At 46.3% G+C, this 17,654-nt stretch overlaps 1 protein-coding gene across 2 annotated transcripts in view; it reads right to left on the bottom strand.

The window, feature by feature from the left end:
- Positions 1–17,654, bottom strand: part of ATP1B3 (ATPase Na+/K+ transporting subunit beta 3) — a 56,118-nt gene that overhangs the window by 15,525 nt on the left and 22,939 nt on the right. Inside the window, exons 2-3 of one of the 2 annotated variants that reach the window (XM_062213893.1) lie at positions 10,917–11,045; positions 4,239–4,346 (exon numbers count right to left, since the gene is read on the bottom strand). In XM_062213893.1, the coding sequence (XP_062069877.1) occupies positions 4,239–4,346; positions 10,917–11,045 (237 nt within the window). The remainder of the gene's footprint in view (positions 1–4,238; positions 4,347–10,916; positions 11,046–17,654) is intronic. The other variant, XM_062213903.1, reaches the window with a different exon arrangement.

The raw sequence follows: 17,654 nt of genomic DNA on the forward strand, positions 1-17,654 counted from the left end.
TAAAAATTTGAGTTACAACATGTTGTCTGTTCAAAATCCTCCACCTTGGTCAGTGGAAAAGGCAGAGAACTTAGCCGTGGCCTCTGAGGAGCGACACAATCGGGTCTAGTTCTCGCTCTGCCTCAGCCACCTGCAGCTCTCCCCCAGCTCATACCATCCAACCGCTCTGGCTTCCTTGATGGACACTGAACATAGCAGCCTAGCAGCCCCACACCTCCTCCTTCCTGAGATGCACATTTCCCCGGCTAGGTCCCTTTACACCTTCAGATTCTTCTCAAGGGTTTTCTTTGAGGCCTTGCAGATATCCTGTTGAAAACGGCAATGCTCCCCAACTCGCCTTTATCTCTGTTTTAACTTCCTGCACAGCATGTATTATCATCTAATACATCACTAGACAATAAGCTCCATGAAGATAGGATTGCTCTTTTATTCCCTGCTGGAATCTAGATGAGTGCTTGCCACAGAACAGCCCTCAACAAAAAGTTTGCCAAGTAAATCATTGACTGCAGCTAGACAGGAGTGTATCAGGGAACTACTGTTTTCTTTTGGTTTTTAAAAGATTTTATTTATTTGAGAGACTGAGTTACAGAAAAGGAGAGGGAGAGACAGAGAGAAAGGTCTTCCATCCTCTGGTTCACTTCCCAAATGGCCGCAACAGCCAGAGCTGCACCAATCCGAAGCCAGGAGCTTCTTCCCGCCTCCCACGTGGGTGCAGGGGCCCCAGGACTTCAACCATCTTCTACTGCCTTCCCAGGCCATAGCAGAGAGCTGGATTGGAAGAGGAGCAGCTGGGGCTAGAATTGGCACCCATATGGGATGGCAGCGCCACAAGTGGAAGATTTACCTACTGTGCCACAGCACTGGCCCCAGAACTACTGTTTTTATCACAGACTTTTCTTTACTATGATTTATTTTTTATTTATTTGAAGGGCAGGGCTACAGAGAGAGGAGAGAGGGGCCGGCGCTGTGGTGTAGCAGGTAAAGCCACTCCTGGCTCCAGGCTTTGGATAGGTGCAGCTCCGGCTGTTGCGGCCAACTGGGGAGTGAACCAGCAGATGAAGGACCTCTCTCTCTCTGCCCCTCTTTCTCTCTCTGTGTAACTGTGACTTTCAAGTAAAATAAATTAAAATAAAATAAAAACAGAGAGAGGAAAGAGAGATATCTTTCATCTGCTGGTTCACTCCCCAAATGGCCTCAATGGCCTGGGCTGGGCCAGGCTAAAGCCAGGAGCCTGAAGCTGCTTCTTCTGTGTGGGTGTAGGAGTACAAGCACTTGGGTCCACTGCTTTCCCAAGCACATCAGCAGGAAGCTGGATGGGAAGAGCAGCAGCCAGTTCTCAAACTAGTGCAGATTTGGGAAGCCAGGCGGCACAGGCAGAAGCTTAACCTGCTTTGCCACAACGTCAGCCCAAGGTTGTTGTTGTTGTTTTTTTTCCTTTTAAGATTATTGATTTAAGGCCGGAGCTGCGGCTCACTTAGCTAATCCTCCACCTGTGGCACCGGCACCCTGGGTTCTAGTCCCGGTTGCTCCTTTTCCAATCCAGCTCTCTGCTGTGGCCCAGGAAGGCAGTGGAGGATGGTCCAAGTGCTTGGGCCCTGCACCTGCATGGGAGACCAGTAGGAAGCACCTGGCTCCTGGCTCGGATTGGCACAGCGCACCAGCCATGGCGGCCATTTGGGGGGGTGAACCAACGGAAGGAAGACCTTTGTCTCTCTCTCTCACTAACTCTGTCAAAAAAAAAATTAAAATAAAATAAAAAAGATTATTGATTTATTTGAAAGGCAGAGTTACAGAGAAAGAGGACAGAGAGAAACTTCAATCCACTGGTTACTCCCCACATGGCCACAATAGGCAGGGTTGAGCCAAGAGCTTCATCGGGTCTCCCATGTTGGTGAAGGGGCCCAAGAACTCGGGCCATCTTCTGCTACTTTCCCAGGCACATTAGCAGGGAGCTGGATTGGAAATAAAGCATTTGGAATGGAAACCAGCACCCATATGGGATGCTGGTGTCTCAAGCAGCAACTTAACCCACTATGCCACAACACCAGCCCCACTGTTGACTTTTTAAAGGATTTATTCATTTATTTGAAACGCAGAGTTACAGAGAGGCAGAGGCAGAGACACTGAAGTCTTCCATCTGCTGGTTCACTCCCCAAATGGCCACAACAGCTGAAGCTGTGCCGATCTGAAGCCAGGAGCTTCTTCCGGGTCCCCCACGTGGATCCAGGGGCCAAGGACTCGGGCCATCTTCTACTGCTTTCCCAGGCCACAAGCAAGAGAGGGACTCAGGAGGATAGCTAAGAGATCATGTTGCATCAAAAATAGTTTTTGGCTTAAGATAGGAAGGGATTAAAGACTTTTTCAAGTTGATAGAAGACTCCAGTGGAGGGAGAGTCTAGGTACACAGGAGGAGGAATGAACATCATAATTATTATTTTTTTTTTGACAGGCAGAGTTAGACAGTGAGAGAGAGAGAGACAGAGAGAAACGTCTTCCTTTCCGTTGGTTCACCCCCCAAATAGCCACTACGGCAGGTGCGCTGCGGCTGGCACTCTTCCCTGATCCGAAGCCAGGAGCCAGGTGCTTCCTCCTGGTCTCCCATGTGGCTGCAGGGCCCAAGCACTTGGGCCATCCTCCACTGCCTTCCCGGGCCACAGCAGAGAGCTGGACTGGAAGAGGAGCAACCGGGACAGAATCCGGCGCCCCAACCAGGACTAGAACCCGGGGTACCAGTGCTGCAGGCAGAGGATTAGCCTTGTGAGCTGCGGCACTGGCCAGCATAATGGTTTTGAGAAGGTGAGAGGGTATGGCAGGCAAAGCAGGAGCTGTACAGGCAGCCTTGGGTGACAGAAAGGGCGGTGTCCCCTCGGGGCAGGAGGAACATAACACATCAAATTCATTTGACTGCAGATTTGTTTTGCTGCTAACTGGCAATCTGGACAAAGCCCTGAGAACTTCTATTATCAGTAGAAGCAAGAAATAAAGAGAATTCCAAGAATCATTTGGTTTAATCCAAGAGTAGAGGTTCTATCACAAAGGACTAAAAACAAATAAACTGAACAGAAAGGATTTTCAGATTACTGACAAAAGCAAAACTAAAATGAAAAACTATGGAGTTATAAGCTAGATAAGGGGGTGTTGTGGAACAGCAGGTTAAGGTGCTACTTGGGATGCCTGTATCAGAGTGTGTGGGATTGAGTCTTGCCTCCACTTCCAATCCAGCTTCCTGCTAATGCTCACCCTGAGAGACAGCAGATGATGTCTCAAGTACTTGGGTCCAGGCCACCCATGTGGGAGACCCAACGGAGTTCCTGGCTCCTGGCTTTGGCCTGACCTAGCCTTAGCTCTTGCAGGCCTTTGGGGAATGAACAAGCCCCCACCCCAGCACCTCTCTCTGTTACTCTGCCTTTCAAATAAATAAAAATAAGTAAACAAATAAGCAAGATAAGGAGGAGGTTGGGGTGGGGGGGGATTGAGATAAATTAAAAGAATCAGTAAATTGGAAGTGTCATCAAGGCAGAATAATATCGGAGGAAAATTAAGTGAGCAAACTAGAGGGACCCAAGGTTGTGTCAGGAAAGCCTTCATCAATGATTTCAGCAATGGAGCCCTATTTCTTTCTGGGAGGAACTGCAGCTGTGTGTGGCTATGAGGAGGTGAGCAAGAAGCAATAGGCCAGGGCATGTGACGACTACTCACGTGAGTGTTAGTGTCATTCCCATGACTGAGCAGACCAAGCAAAAGAGGAGAAAAGAATGGGCAAGGATGTCTATTAAAGAACATTGTAAACTGGTAACTGAAAAACTCACAACTCATACATTTCAAGTAAGACATGAACATGTATTTTTAAAATGATAAACATTCTGCTTCCCACGTAAGTACTACATTGGATGCCAAACATCCAAATACTCACAGGCATTATTTTTATACAATACAGATTTTCTCTATTAATCAAATTTTTATTTCTAATGAAGACATAAATATTGTGTCCAAGAAACTTAGTGTACTTATTACAGAACAGAAAAATCAAATCAACTTATCCTTTAGGCTCAGGCCCAGATATTTCTAAGTCAGACTAATTATAAAATCTACACGCACATCCTCTCAGTTGTCTGTGTTCAACAGGAGGGGATAAAAAAGGCACAACAGATTCTAAGAATTACATTTTAAAAAGTAATCATAATTTGGTATTAGTTCACATAATAACTAAAATCATTTACCTAAGAAAATATACTTACGCTTTAGGAACTTCCTAAGGTCTTCAATATACCCTCTATAAGAGCTTCGATCAGACGCACTGAATGTATATTCCAATGCACTCAATGGTTTTGGGAAAACCATAAGTCCTAAGAGATAAGATAAGGGACAAAGAGGAAATTAACTATATCCAATTCCCCTTTCTCCTACTCCATATTCTTATTTCTAAAAGAGCAGGTATCAGTAAATTACATGGAAAATTATGTTCCCAGGAATACTGAAACTATCAATAACTGCCCACTTCTATTCTGTTATGAAGAGATCAAAAATTACAGAGAATAAAAATCTTCACTCATTTCAGACATGATCCGTCAGAAGCCTCCTGAAGCTGATTACCCACAGTGGAGCGCAGTCTCTGTTCTGCACTTTTAGAAGATGCCATTTTACTCTGTACTTTCCAGATTCGTTTTTCCCTTGTCAAATAATATTTCTAAGTTTTGTCAGCTTTTAAAAATTTTTGAGACACATATATTATTTACTTATTTATTAGAGAGAGAGAGAGAGAGAGAGAGAGAGAGAGAGAGAATGTGTTCCCATCAGCTGGTTCACTTGGCAAATGCCTTCAATGGCCCCTGGCTGAGGTCAAAGCCAGGAGCCAGAAAGGCAACGCAGCCACGTGGGTGGAGAGACTCAATCACTGAAGCCATCACTCCTGCTGCCCAGGGTGTGCAGCAGCAGAAGGGTGGAGTCAGGAGCCAGAAGTGGCCAACGCTGGGGCACAGCAAGTGAAGCCTCTGCTTCCAACACTGGCATCTCATGTCAGAGTGCTGGTTCAGGTCCCATCTACTCCACGCCCAATCCAGCTCCATGCTAATGCATCTGGGAAAGCAGTGGATGACAGCCCTGAACTCACGTGGGAAAACCCAGATGGAGTTCTAGGCTCCTGGCTTTAGCTTGGCCCTGCTCTAACACTGCGGCCATTTAATGAGTGAACCAGTGGATGTGCAATTCTCTCTCTCCCTCTCTTCCCTTCTCTCTGTCACTCTGCCTTTCAAATAAACAAATCTTTTTCTTTTAGATTTATTTACTTGAAATACAGAGTGACAGAGAGAGGCAGAGACAGAGACAGAGAGAGAGAGAGAGAGAGAGAGAGAGAGAATCTTCCATCCCCTGGTTCACTCCCCAAATGGCTGCCACAGCTGGAGCTGGGCCAATCCGAAGCCAGGAGCCAGAAGCTTCTTCCAGGTCTCCTGTGTGGGTGCAGGGGCCCAAGGACATGGACCATCCTCCGTTGCTTTCCCAGGCTCATTAGCAGAGAGCTGGATTGGAAGTGAAGCAGCTGAGACTTGAACCAGTGCCCACAGGGGATGCTAGCACTGCAGGGCAGAATTTAACCTGCTAGGCCACAGCACGGCTCCATAAAATAAATCTTTTTTTTTTGACAGGCAGAGTGGATAGTGAGAGAGACAGAGAGAAAGGTCTTCCTTTTTGCCGTTGGTTCACCCTCCAATGGCCGCTGTGGCCAGCGCATCTCGCTGATCCGAAGCCAGGAGCCAGATGCTTCTCCTGGTCTCCCATGCAGGTGCAGGGCCCAAGCACTTGGGCCATCCTCCACTGCCTTCCCGGGCCATAGCAGAGAGCTGGCCTGGAAGAGGGGCAACCGGGATAGAATCCGGCGCCCCAACCAGGACTAGAACCCGGTGTGCCAGCGCCGCAAGGCGGAGGATTAGCCTGTTAAGCCATGGCGCCGGCCCATAAAATAAATCTTAAACAAAAAAATTTTAAAAAGGAAGCAGATGTGGTAAGGGATGCAAACATCCCAACTGCTAGGCCAAATGCCTGTCCCCAGAAAATTTTTAGCAAATCAAAGTCAAAGCACTTTTATCGTTCAAATACAACTCTATGGAAACATTCATAAATACAGTTTACCTTTTTCAGTGAAACAGGCTTACACATTTTAAACTCTAGGTAAATACTCTTCTTTCAATAAAACCATTTCTTTGCAATTAAAATATGAATAATTAATTTGGAGTGCAACTTCCAACATTTAATCCCACACCAGGAATTGACACCCATGTATAAAGAGCAAGTTAATCACATGCTCACTTAAAAAAAAAAAAAATCAAGCATATTTTTCTGTAAGAAAAAGCTTTTGGAGCTGGCACTGTGGCACAGCAAATTAAAGCCCCAGCTTGCAGCACTGGCATCCCATATGGGCAACAGTTCTAGTCCCGGTTGCTCCACTTCCAATCCAGCTCTCCGCATTGGCCTGAGAAAGCAGCAGAAGATAGCCCAAGTCCCTGTACCCACGTGGGAGCCCTGGAAGAAGCTCCTGGCTCCTGGCTTTGGATCAGCTCAGCTCTGGCCATTGGGGTCATTTGGGCAGTGAAGCAGAGGATAGAAGCCCTCTCTCTTTCTGGCTCTACCTCTCTCTGTAACTCTTTCAAATACATAAAATAAATCTTAAAAAAGAGGAGAGGAGAGGGGAGGAGAGGGAAGGGGAGGGAAGGAGGGGGAGGGGAGGGGAGGGGAGGGGAGGGGAGGGGAAGGGAAGGGAGGGGAGAGGAGAGGAGAAAAAGCTTTTAATTTAAGATAAGTTTTTCTTTTCTTTTCTTTTTTTTTTTTTTTTTGACAGGCAGAGTGGATAGTGAGAGAGAGAGAGACAGAGAGAAAGGTCTTCCTTTTTCCGTTGGTTCACCCTCCAATGGCCGCTATAGCCGGCACATCATGCTGATCCGAAGCCAGGAGCCAGGTGCCTCTCCTGGTCTCCCATGTGGGTGCAGGGCCCAAGCACTTGGGCCATCCTCCACTGCCTTCCCGGGCCATAGCAGAGAGCTGGCCTAGAAGAGGGGCAACCTGGACAGAATCTGGCGCCCCAACCGGGACTAGAACCTGGTGTACCGGCGCCGCAAGGCGGAGGATTAGCCTGTTAAGCCACGGTGCCGGCCAGGTAAGTTTTTCTTGTCAAGAAAGTATTTATCAATAATTCAGGTTTATAAATGGGCTTAAAAACACTCTTAAAATTTTTACCAGCAGTCTCCAAACATTCCCCACATCTAACAACTTTGTACTATATACATATGTGTGCACACATGAAACATTTTTAGGTACTGATATGCATTTGCTTATTTGTTTATTTGACAGGCAGGGAGGCAGATTAAGCCATCTGCTATCTCACTGCTCAAATGTCCACAACGGCCAATGGCGGGTAGGCTAAAGCCAGGTGCTTGAAGTTGGGAACAAGGAACACATTTCAGGTCTCCCCATGAGAGGGAGGAAAACAACTACTTGAGCCATCACTTGCTGCCTCCTAGGGTTCTCATTAGCAGGAAGCTGGAGTCAAGAGCTAGGGTCAGGGATCAAACCCAGGTACTCTGATGCAGATGAGGGCCTTTTTTTTTTTTTTTTTAAAGATTTATTTATTTACTTGAGAGGCAGAGTTACAGAAAAAGAGAGGGAGAGATAGAGAGAGAGAGGTCTTCCATCTGCTGGTTCACTTCCCAAACAGCTGGAGATGAGCTGATCCGAAGCCAGGAACCAGGAGTTTCTTGCAGGTCCCCTATGCAGGTACAGGGGCTCAAGCACTTGGGCCATCTTCTACTGCTTTCCCAGGCCACAGCAGAGAGCTGGATCAGAAGAGGAGCAGCTGTGACTCGAATTGGCACCCATATGGGATGCTGGCGCCACAGGCAGATGCTTAACCTACTACAGCATCAGCCCCGCCCTGGGGATGAGCACATCTTAACCACTATGCCAAACACCTGCCCCCAGTTGGTGAATAATTTTAAGTAATTTAGTTTATTTTTATTTTTTATTTATTTATTTATTTTTATTTTTTGACAGGCAGAGTGGATAGTGAGAGAGAGACAGAGAGAAAGGTCTTCCTTTTGCCGTTGGTTCACCCTCCACTGGCTGCCGCGGTAGCGCGCTGCGGCCAGTGCACCGCGCTGATCCGATGGCAGGAGCCAGGTGCTTATCCTGGTCTCCCATGGGGTGCAGGGCCCAAGGACTTGGGCCATCCTCCACTGCACTCCCTGGCTCAGCAGAGAGCTGGCCTGGAAGAGGGGCAACCGGGACAGGATCGGTGCCCCGACCAGGACTAGAACCCGGTGTGCCGGCGCCGCAAGGCGGAGGATTAGCCTAGTGAGCCGCGGCGCCGGCCGTAATTTAGTTTAAAGCTGTGTACTTGGGTCTGGTGCTGTAGCATAGCGGGTAAAGCCACTGTCTGCAGTGCCAGCATCTCATATGGGTGCTGGTTTCAGTCTCAGCTGCTCCTCTTCTGATCCAGCTCCCTGCTGGTGGCCTGGAAAAGCAGTGGAAGATGGCACAAGTCCTTGGGCCCCTGCATCCAGGTTGGAGACCCAGAAGAAGCTCCTGGCTCCTATCAGGACCAGTCCTAGCCATTGTGGCCATTTGGAGAGTGAATCAGAGAAGGGAAGATTTCCGTGTCTCCTTTCTCTCTGAAACTCTTGTCATTCAAATAAATAAAATAAACCATTTTGTTAAAGGTTGTGTACTTAAAAATTTTGGGTGCGTTTTACAGCTTATAATTTATCTAATAGTAAACAGTTTAATATTTCTAAAATATATCAGATTGTGTTCAACGGTAATAAAGTCACATAATTGAGATAGCAAGAAAATAATTGGGGATGGGCACTGCGGTGCAGTGTGTTAAGCTGCTGCTAGGAATGCCTGCATTCCACATCAGAGAGCTGGCTTAACTTCTGGCTACCCTGCTTCCTACCCAGCTTGCTAAGCACCCCAGCCTGTCACCCATGTGGGAGACCTGGATGGAGTTCCCGGCTTCTGCATGGCATGGTTCTGCTGTTGTGGGCATCTGAGGAATGAATTTGCAGATGGAAGAGCTCACTCTGTCTCTCCCTGTCCTTCTGCCTTTCAAATAAATCTTTTTTTAAAAGATTTTTTAAAATTTTATTTGAAAGAGTTACAGAGTCAGAGTGAGCAAGAGAGCAAGAGAGAGGAAGTATTCCATCTACTGGTTCACTCCCTAAACAGCAGCAATAGCTGCAGCTGAGCTGATCTGAGAGCTAGGAGCTTCTTCTGGTCTCCCACGTGGGTGCAGGGGCCCAAGCACTTGGGCCATCTGCCACCACTAGCCCAGGCTAAAGCAGAGAGCTGGATTGGAGGAAGAGCAACCGGGACTTGAACCGGTGCCCATATGGGATGCTGGCACTGTGCCACAACCCGTGAATAAATCTTGAGAGAGAAACAGAGACTGAGACCTCCTGCTGGGACTCCCTAGGTAGGACCTTCCCTTTGCTAGCATCTCTAGCAGCTGCTTACATCGTTTTCTGGAATTATATACACTGGACTCCTACTCGTTACTGTTCTCTAAAAACTGGCAGCACTTTGGGGACAATGATCATGAGCAACAATCAAGGCAGAGCTGGCAGGTATTTAGCTTAGTGGTTAAGCCACTGGTTGGGATGCCCATAACCCAATAATGGGAGTGCCTGAATTCAGTCCCTAGCTCTCTGCTACTGACTACAGCTTCTTGCTAAAACATCCCCTAGGAGACAGGATTATAGGTCTAAGAGACTGGGTTCCTACCACCCATGTGAGAGACCTGGATTGAGTTCCAAGCTCCTGGCTTGGGCCGCTGTGGCCATTTGAAGAGTCAACCAGAGGATGGGGGCTTTCTCTGTCTATGCCTCTCAAATATAAAAAGGGACAAGTGTTGTGGTGCAGCAGGTTAACCTGTTGCATGCAATGCTGGCATCTCACATGGGGGCACTGGTTTGAATCCTGGCTGCTCTGCTTCTGATCCAGTTCCCTACAGATGAACCTGGAAAAGCAACAGCAGATGGCCCAAGCATGTGGGATCTCTGTCACCCACATGGCTCCTGGTTTCGTTGTGGCCCAGCTCTGACCATCAGAGCCATTTGAAGAGTGAACCAGCAGATAGAAGATCTTTTTTTCTTTATTTGAAAGTTAGAGTTACAGAGAGAGGGGGAGAGACAGAGAGAGAAAGAAAGAGAGCTTCCATCTGCTGGTTCACTCCCCATATGACTGCAACAGCCAGGGTTGTACCAGTCTGAAATCAGTTCCCAGGAGCTACATCTGAGTCTTTTTATCTGTGTTCAGGGGCCCAAGAAATTGGGCCATCTTTTTTTTTTTTTTTTTTTTTTTTCCATTTGCAGATAAGAGTTAGACAGTGAGAGAGAGAGACAGAGAGAAAGGTCTTTCTTCCGTTGGTTCGCTCCCCAGATGGCCGCCATGGCTGGAGCTACGCCAATCCGAAGCCAGGAGCCAGGTGCTTCCTCCTGGTCTCCCATGCAGGTGCAGGGGCCCAAGCACTTGGGCCATCCTCCACTGCCCTCCCAGGCCTCAGCAGAGAGCTAGACTGGAAGAGGAGCAACCAGGACTACAACCTGGTGCCCATATGGGATGCCGGCACCACAGGCAGAGGATTAACCTAGTGAGCCACGGCACCGTGGGCCATCTTCTGTTGCTTTTCTGAAACCATTAGCAGGGAGCCAGATCAGAAGTGGAGCAGCCAGGAGATGAACCAGAGCTCATATGGGATGCCAGCATCGCCAGCAGCTGCTCTACCCACTACACCACAATGCCAGCCCCTGGACAGAACTTTTACATTACCCAACTCTTTATCTTCTACCTGCTGTAGCAAACAGATTTATGGTGAAGGTAAACTGTAACTCAATTTTTTGAACAAGCCACAATAACTGCAATGTAATTACCTGGACTAGGAATCTGATCACGATATTTTGGGACCTCATCATTCAGAGTCTGAAGCATAACCCACATTGTAAATGTGAAGAGTGCAGCCAGGAACCCATAAAAAACTAGGTAGAAGAGCAAGATCAAACCTGTAAAAGAAAACAAAATGTATGAAATATGGAGACACATGTGTGTATGAATGTGGGTGCGCACATACGTTCTTGGGCAGTTTCAACAACCAACCAACCATTTATTGCAAGGCTAGGATGCCAAGCTTTGCCATGCAAGCAGCCAAGTATCCTCATACTCAGAATGCATAAACTTGCCCAAGCAAGGGGTATTTCAGCAAGAAGCTTCCCCCACCCCCAATCCCAAGACCCTCCTTTCCTTTGGTACTTTCAAGTGTAAGTAGCTTCTACTGCTCATATTCTGATTCAAAGTCAGAGCCCTGAAGCCCCAGCATAGGGGCCAGCATTGTAGCAATGCATGTTAAAGCTGCTGCCTGTGATGCCTGCATCCCATATCTGAGTGCCAGATCAAGTCCTGGCTGCTCCACTTCCCATCCATCTGCCTGTTGATGAGCCTGTGAAAGCAGAAGATGGCCCAAGTAACTGGACCCCTGCCATCCATGTGGGAGACTGAGATGCAGTTCCAGGCTCCTGGCTTTGAGCTGGCCAGCACCGGCCATTGCAGCTATTTGAGGAGAGAATCAGTGGATTAAAATCTCTTTCTGTCTCTGTCTCTCTGCCTTTCAAATAAACATTATTTATTTACTTGAAAGGCGGAGTGACAGAGAGAGAGAGGGAAACACAAAGAGAGACAGATCTTCTATCCACGGGTTCACTGCCCCAATGGCCCCAGTGGCCAGGCATGAATCAGGTGGAAGCCAGCAGCCAGGAGCTTCTTATAGTTATCCCGTGTGGGCAGCAGGCGCCCAAGTGCTTGGGCCATCCTCTGTTGCTTTTCCCAGGCCACTAGTAGGGATCTGAATCAGAAGTGGAGGAGCCAAGATATGAACTAGTACCTAGATGTGATGCTGGCATTGCAGGTGGTGGCTTTACCTGCTACGCCACAATGTTGGCTCCTCAAATAATCTTAAAAAAAAAAAAAAAAAAAAAAAAAAAAATTCCGTACACAAGAGAGTGTTTCCCAAAATGAACCTGATACTCTATAAAAAGAAAAAGGATGGGGCTGGCACTGTGACGTAGCAGGTAAAGCCACTGCCTACAATGCTGGCATCCCATATGGGCGCTGGTTCAAGTCCCGGCTGCTCCACTTCCAATCCAGCTCTCTGGCATGGCCTGGGAAAGCAGTAGAAGATGGCCCAAGTCCTTGGGCCTCTGCACCCTCGTGAGAGACCTGGAAGAAGCTCCTGGCTCCCGGCTTAGGATGGGCAGAGCTCCAGCTGCTACAGTCATTTAGGGAGTGAACCAGCAGATGAAAGACCTCCATTTCTCTCTCTTTCTCTCTCCTCTCTTTTTCTCTAAACTCTGCATTTCAAATAAATAAATAAAAATAATAATAATAAAAAAAGGATGATTTCAGGTGGGACAAACTTCCCAATATTTATATTCTTTTTTTTTTTTTGACAGGCAGAGTGGATAGTGAGAGAGAGAGAGACAGAGAGAAAGGTCTTCCTTTTCCGTTGGTTCACCCTACAATGGCTGCTGCGGCCAGCGCACCGCCCTGATCCGAAGGCAGGAGTCAGGTGCTTCTCCTGGTCTCCCATGCGGGTGCAGGGCCCAAGCATTTGGGCCATCCTCCACTGCCTTCCCAGGCCACAGCAGAGTGCTGGACTGGAAGAGGAGCAACCGCGACAGAATCCGGCGCCCCGACTGGGTCTAGAACCCAGTGTGCCGATGCCACAGGCAGAAGATTAGCCTATTGAGCCGCAGCACTGGCCTATATGCTCTTTTAAGTAGCAACAGAAAAGAATTGGTATATTAAATACATACTTCACAGACAGTAATTATTTGCACAAATCTAGGTTTTAAAAAGTGAGTTGACTTAAATAATAATGAAGAAATATGCTGAGAAGGCAAAATTGTGAAGCTGGTGCTCAATAAATAGCTTAGTCAAGTGCAAGGGCTTGTGCAAAACTGAAAAGCAAACAAGACCAGAAGCAGGCATGACAATCAATGGACTATCTCTTTGCTAAGCACTGTGCTTTGGCACACGCAGTTCAGCGTCGAGGGCTTGATCCTTTCCAATTTGGAAACACTAAGTTTTGAAAGTGTTTATTGAACCAAGGATTTATTTTAGTAATACCTAAATAAATTATTCAGCTCAAATGTCTATTCAAAGTTCTAACATCAGAAGTGGTCACAATCAAGATTATATAGAGAGGTTGTTGTTGTGGCACAGAGTAAGGTTAAGCCATGGCCTGAGATGCCAGCATTCGACATCATAGTGCTGGTTTGAGTCTCAGAAACTGTTTCCAATCTGGCTTCCTACTAATGTGCCTGGGAAGGTAGCAGATGATAGCTCAAGTATTTAGGCACCTGCCACCCATGTAGAGACCTGGATGGGGTTCCTGGCTCTTGGCTTCAGCCTGGCTCAACCCTGGCTGTTGTGGCCATTTGGAGAGTGAACTAGGGGATGGAAGATCTCTCCTTGTCACTCCACCTTTCAAATAAATAAAAAATAAATTATAAAAAAAACCCACACATTTTAAGTGTCCAAACACTGATAAATGGATAAAGAGTATGTGGTATACATACCCAATGCATTACTATTCACACAATAAGTTATCTATTAGTATATATTGCTAAACGCATTCATTTATATTTAAATGTTTAAAAATTGACCAAAGAATATTAAAAAAATCTCCAGATAAAGCAACTGTAAAGAATATTTAAAATTTCAGAGCTGAAATCACATCAGCTTTATTTCCAACTTTTTGCAACCTACTTGTGTCTGTCTCTTTTCTAGCAGAGGGGCGAGAACAGGGGTTCCTAACCTAGAATCTATGGACCCTACTGCCCCTCCAATGATTAACTTCAGAGTGCTTCAAGAGTCTGTAATAATGTATTTCTGAATGTATTCATTATCCCCCTGTGGTGAGGGGCTCCACAGCTTTCTTCTGATTTTCAAAAGACCCCAAGCTGACTGCAAACACATAATGCCAAAAGCTAGATAACTTATTTGTCAATTGCAGGCCAGGACCCTCCCCTACCACCCCCACGCCCATCACAAACACACACCAACCTGCCTTTTCCAAGTGGAAAATAGAACAATTTCATTTTAATGTCCCTCCCAATAATCAGGAGGCCAAGATAGAGAGCGAGAGGACAGAAGGAAGAGAGGAGGACAGGTGTCACCTTCAGACAGCATCACTTCCCTACCACATTCTGTGATCCTGTTGCAGAAAGAGAAAAGACCAGTATCAAAGGAGTTTGCTTCAAAGTGAAACGAAACACACAGGAGGCTCACAGGCTACTTTCAATGAAATACAGAGAAAATATTCTTTCAGATCTAGATGTTCAAGGGAATTAATGGATAAATCCTCTACAAAGTAGACCAAAGTCAACAAATACATATATGTAATGAGTGTGGCTATTTGCCAGCAAAACTATACTTAAAAAAACGGGCAGATGGGGGTTGCGATGGTTTGAATATGATATGGCTCCTGACCCCATGCAGAACTTTAAACCCCAAAGTCATAAATCAATAGCACTAAGAAGGTGGAAACTTAATCCAATTACAGTGCTTAAAAGGTGGGCTTTATGGGATTGCCTTAGGTCACTGAGGGGCATGCCCTTGGAAGGTAATTCTCCCGAGAGGATTGTTATAAAGGCCTAGAGATGAGCTTAGCTTCTGTCTACTTCTTGGCTTGCCACTTGATTCCTTCTTGGCAACTTGCTGCCAATATCATCTACTGCTCACCAGACGCTGAGCCAATGGGGTTGCTGCATCTTAGACTTGAACCCCCCAAAAACTGAGTTAAAAATTTCTCTCTTTCATCATTTCAATGTAGTAACAAAAAGCTAACACAGTACAGTGGTCACAGTAGTTTGTCAACTCATGTAGTAGATACTAAACTGTGGAGATGTTTGAAACAAAGTAACAGTTTTATTATTTAGGAATGCTTTTATTATCTAAAAATGTTGTCACTATACTATTTTCGAAATTTTGGTCATCAATTTCCAGGAAAAAAATCTAAGTATAATTTACAAAGTTACAATATAAAGAAATACACATCAGACTCTAAAAAGCCACATCCTAACCTGCTTTCTAAAAACAATGAAGAAAAGTACCCAAAGTGTTAATTCATAAAATACATACACAAATTAATATCCTGTCCAAAACTGGATGCCATGTACTAGTGATCCTCCGAAACAAGCAAATAAGTTATTTCCAGCACTGCAGTGAGTTTTTGCTACTTGAATGAGATCCTTTTGCCAAGACCTAAGCCTACTTAAAAATCAAGGACAAGTATTTGACACAATGGCGACGACACACCTTAGGATGCCTGCATTTGCAGTATCTAAGTTTAAGTCCTGACTCCACTCCTGACTCCAGTTTCCTGCTAACGTGGACCCTGGAAGGCAACAGAGATGGCTCAAGGAGTTGAGTTCCTGCCAAAGATGTAGGAGTCTTGGATTGAATGCCTGGCTCCCGGGGATACGGAGAGTAAATAAGCAGATCAAGAGTTTTCTCTCTTGGGGCTGGCGCTGTGGCACAGTGGGTTAATGCCCTGGCCTGAAGCTCCGGCGGTTCAAGACCCGGCTGCTCCACTTCCGATCTAGCTCTCTGCTGTGGCCTGGGAAAGCAGTAGAAGATGGCCCAAGTGCTTGGGCCACTGCACCCACGTGGGAGACCCGAAAGAAGCTCCTGGCTTTGGATCGGCACAGCTCGGGCCACTTGGGGAATGAACCATCGGATAGAAGACCTTTCTCTCTCTGTAACTGATTTTCAAATATCAAATAAAAAAAAAAAATCTTAAAAAAAAATTGAATGAAGCACATAGAAAAAAAGAAAAGAGTTCTGTGTGTATGGTAAGACTCAAATTTAAAAAATGAAGGGATCAGCGCTGTGGTATAGCAGGTAAAGCCACCGTCTCCAGTGCCAACATCCTATACGGGCGCCGGTTTGAGTCCTGACTGCTCCACTTCCAATCCAGCTCTCTGCTATGGCCTGGGAAAGCAGAAGAAGATGGCCCAAGTCCTCGGGCCCCTGCACCTGCGTGGGAGACCTGGAAGAAGCTCCTTCTCCTCTCTCTTTGTGTAACTCTTTCGAATAAATAAAATCTTCTAAAAAAATGAAAACATGTCATTTATAAATAACATATATGAAAGACCATTCATAAGGGTGGCAAAATTTTATCAACCTAACCTTCTCTTCCTCCTACCAAGAAAAACATACCAGAAAATAAAAACAGAAGTCATAAATTGCTGCTCTTACCTAGGGGTAAAACTGCTTGTAAGTTAAGTATTCCAGTGTAGTCTGCTAAAGGGCTTATCTCAATGATGGGGAATCCTACATTAGTAATGGAATCTGTTCAATTGTCTCATCTGCCTTGGTGTTATGTGATGTTAACAGTAAACAGTAAGTACAGAAACAGTGCTTCTCATATTACTCACGTTCCCTATCTTAAATCATTCGAGATAGGCGGGTATTTGGCACACAGCAGTAAATAACTGCCACATCCAAATAATATCACAATTTCTAATCCTGACTACTACACATCTGATCCAGCTGCCTGTTAATGCCAACTCTGTCAAGTAGATGATGCCTCAAGTACTTGGGTCCCTGCCACCCATGTGGGAGACCTAGACCAAGTTCTGCCCCTACCTTTGGCCTGGCTCAGCTCCAGCTGTTGTAGGCATTTGGCAACTGGCAAACAGATTTCTCTCCATCTATCTGTCTTTCAAATAAAATGAAAACAAGCATTTCTTTTAAAAAAAAGATTTATTTATTTATTTGAAAGGCAGAGTTACAGAGAGGCAATGGCAGAGAGAGAAAAAGAGGTCTTCCATTCATTGATTCATTCCCCAAATGGCTGCAACTGTCGATCCGAAGCCAGGAGCTTCTTCTGGGCCTCCCACGCAGGTGCAGGGGTTTGAGGACTTGGCCATCTCCTGCTTTCCCAGGCCACAGCAGAGAGCTAGATCAGAAGTGGAGCAGCCAGGACTCGAACTAGGGCACGTATATGGGATGCCAGTCACACCACAGTGCCAACCCCAATAATTTTTTTTTTTAATTTGAGAAATTTCTTTAAGACATTACTCAACTAAAATTAATGTGGTGGCCAGCGTTGTGGAGAAGCAGGTCAAGCTGCCACCCGTGACACTGGAAATCCCATGTGGACCTAGTTCAATTCTGGCTGTTCCACTTCCAATCTACCTCCCTGCTAAGGTGCCTTGGAAAACAGCAAAAGATGTGCAAGCCATTGGGTTCCTGTACCCATGTGGGAGACCCAGATAAAGCTCCTGGCTCTTGGCTCAGATCTGTGTCTTTCTTCTCTATGTAACTCTTTCAAATAAATAAATCTTTTTTTTTTTTTTTTTTTTTTGACAGAGTGGATAGTGAGAGAGAGAGTCAGAGAGAAAGGTCTTCCTTTTTGCCGTTGGTTCACCCTCCAATGGCCGCTGTGGCCGGCACATCATGCTGATCCGAAGCCAGGAGCCAGGTGCCTCTCCTGGTCTCCCATGCGGGTGCAGGGCCCAAGCACTTGGGCCATCCTCCACTGCCTTCCCGGGCCATAGCAGAGAGCTGGCCTGGAAGAGGGGCAACCAGGACAGAATCCAGCGCCCCAA

The sequence above is a fragment of the Lepus europaeus genome, chromosome 2, assembly GCF_033115175.1.
Source record: "Lepus europaeus isolate LE1 chromosome 2, mLepTim1.pri, whole genome shotgun sequence".
In the NCBI taxonomy this organism is placed as follows: domain Eukaryota; kingdom Metazoa; phylum Chordata; class Mammalia; order Lagomorpha; family Leporidae; genus Lepus; species Lepus europaeus.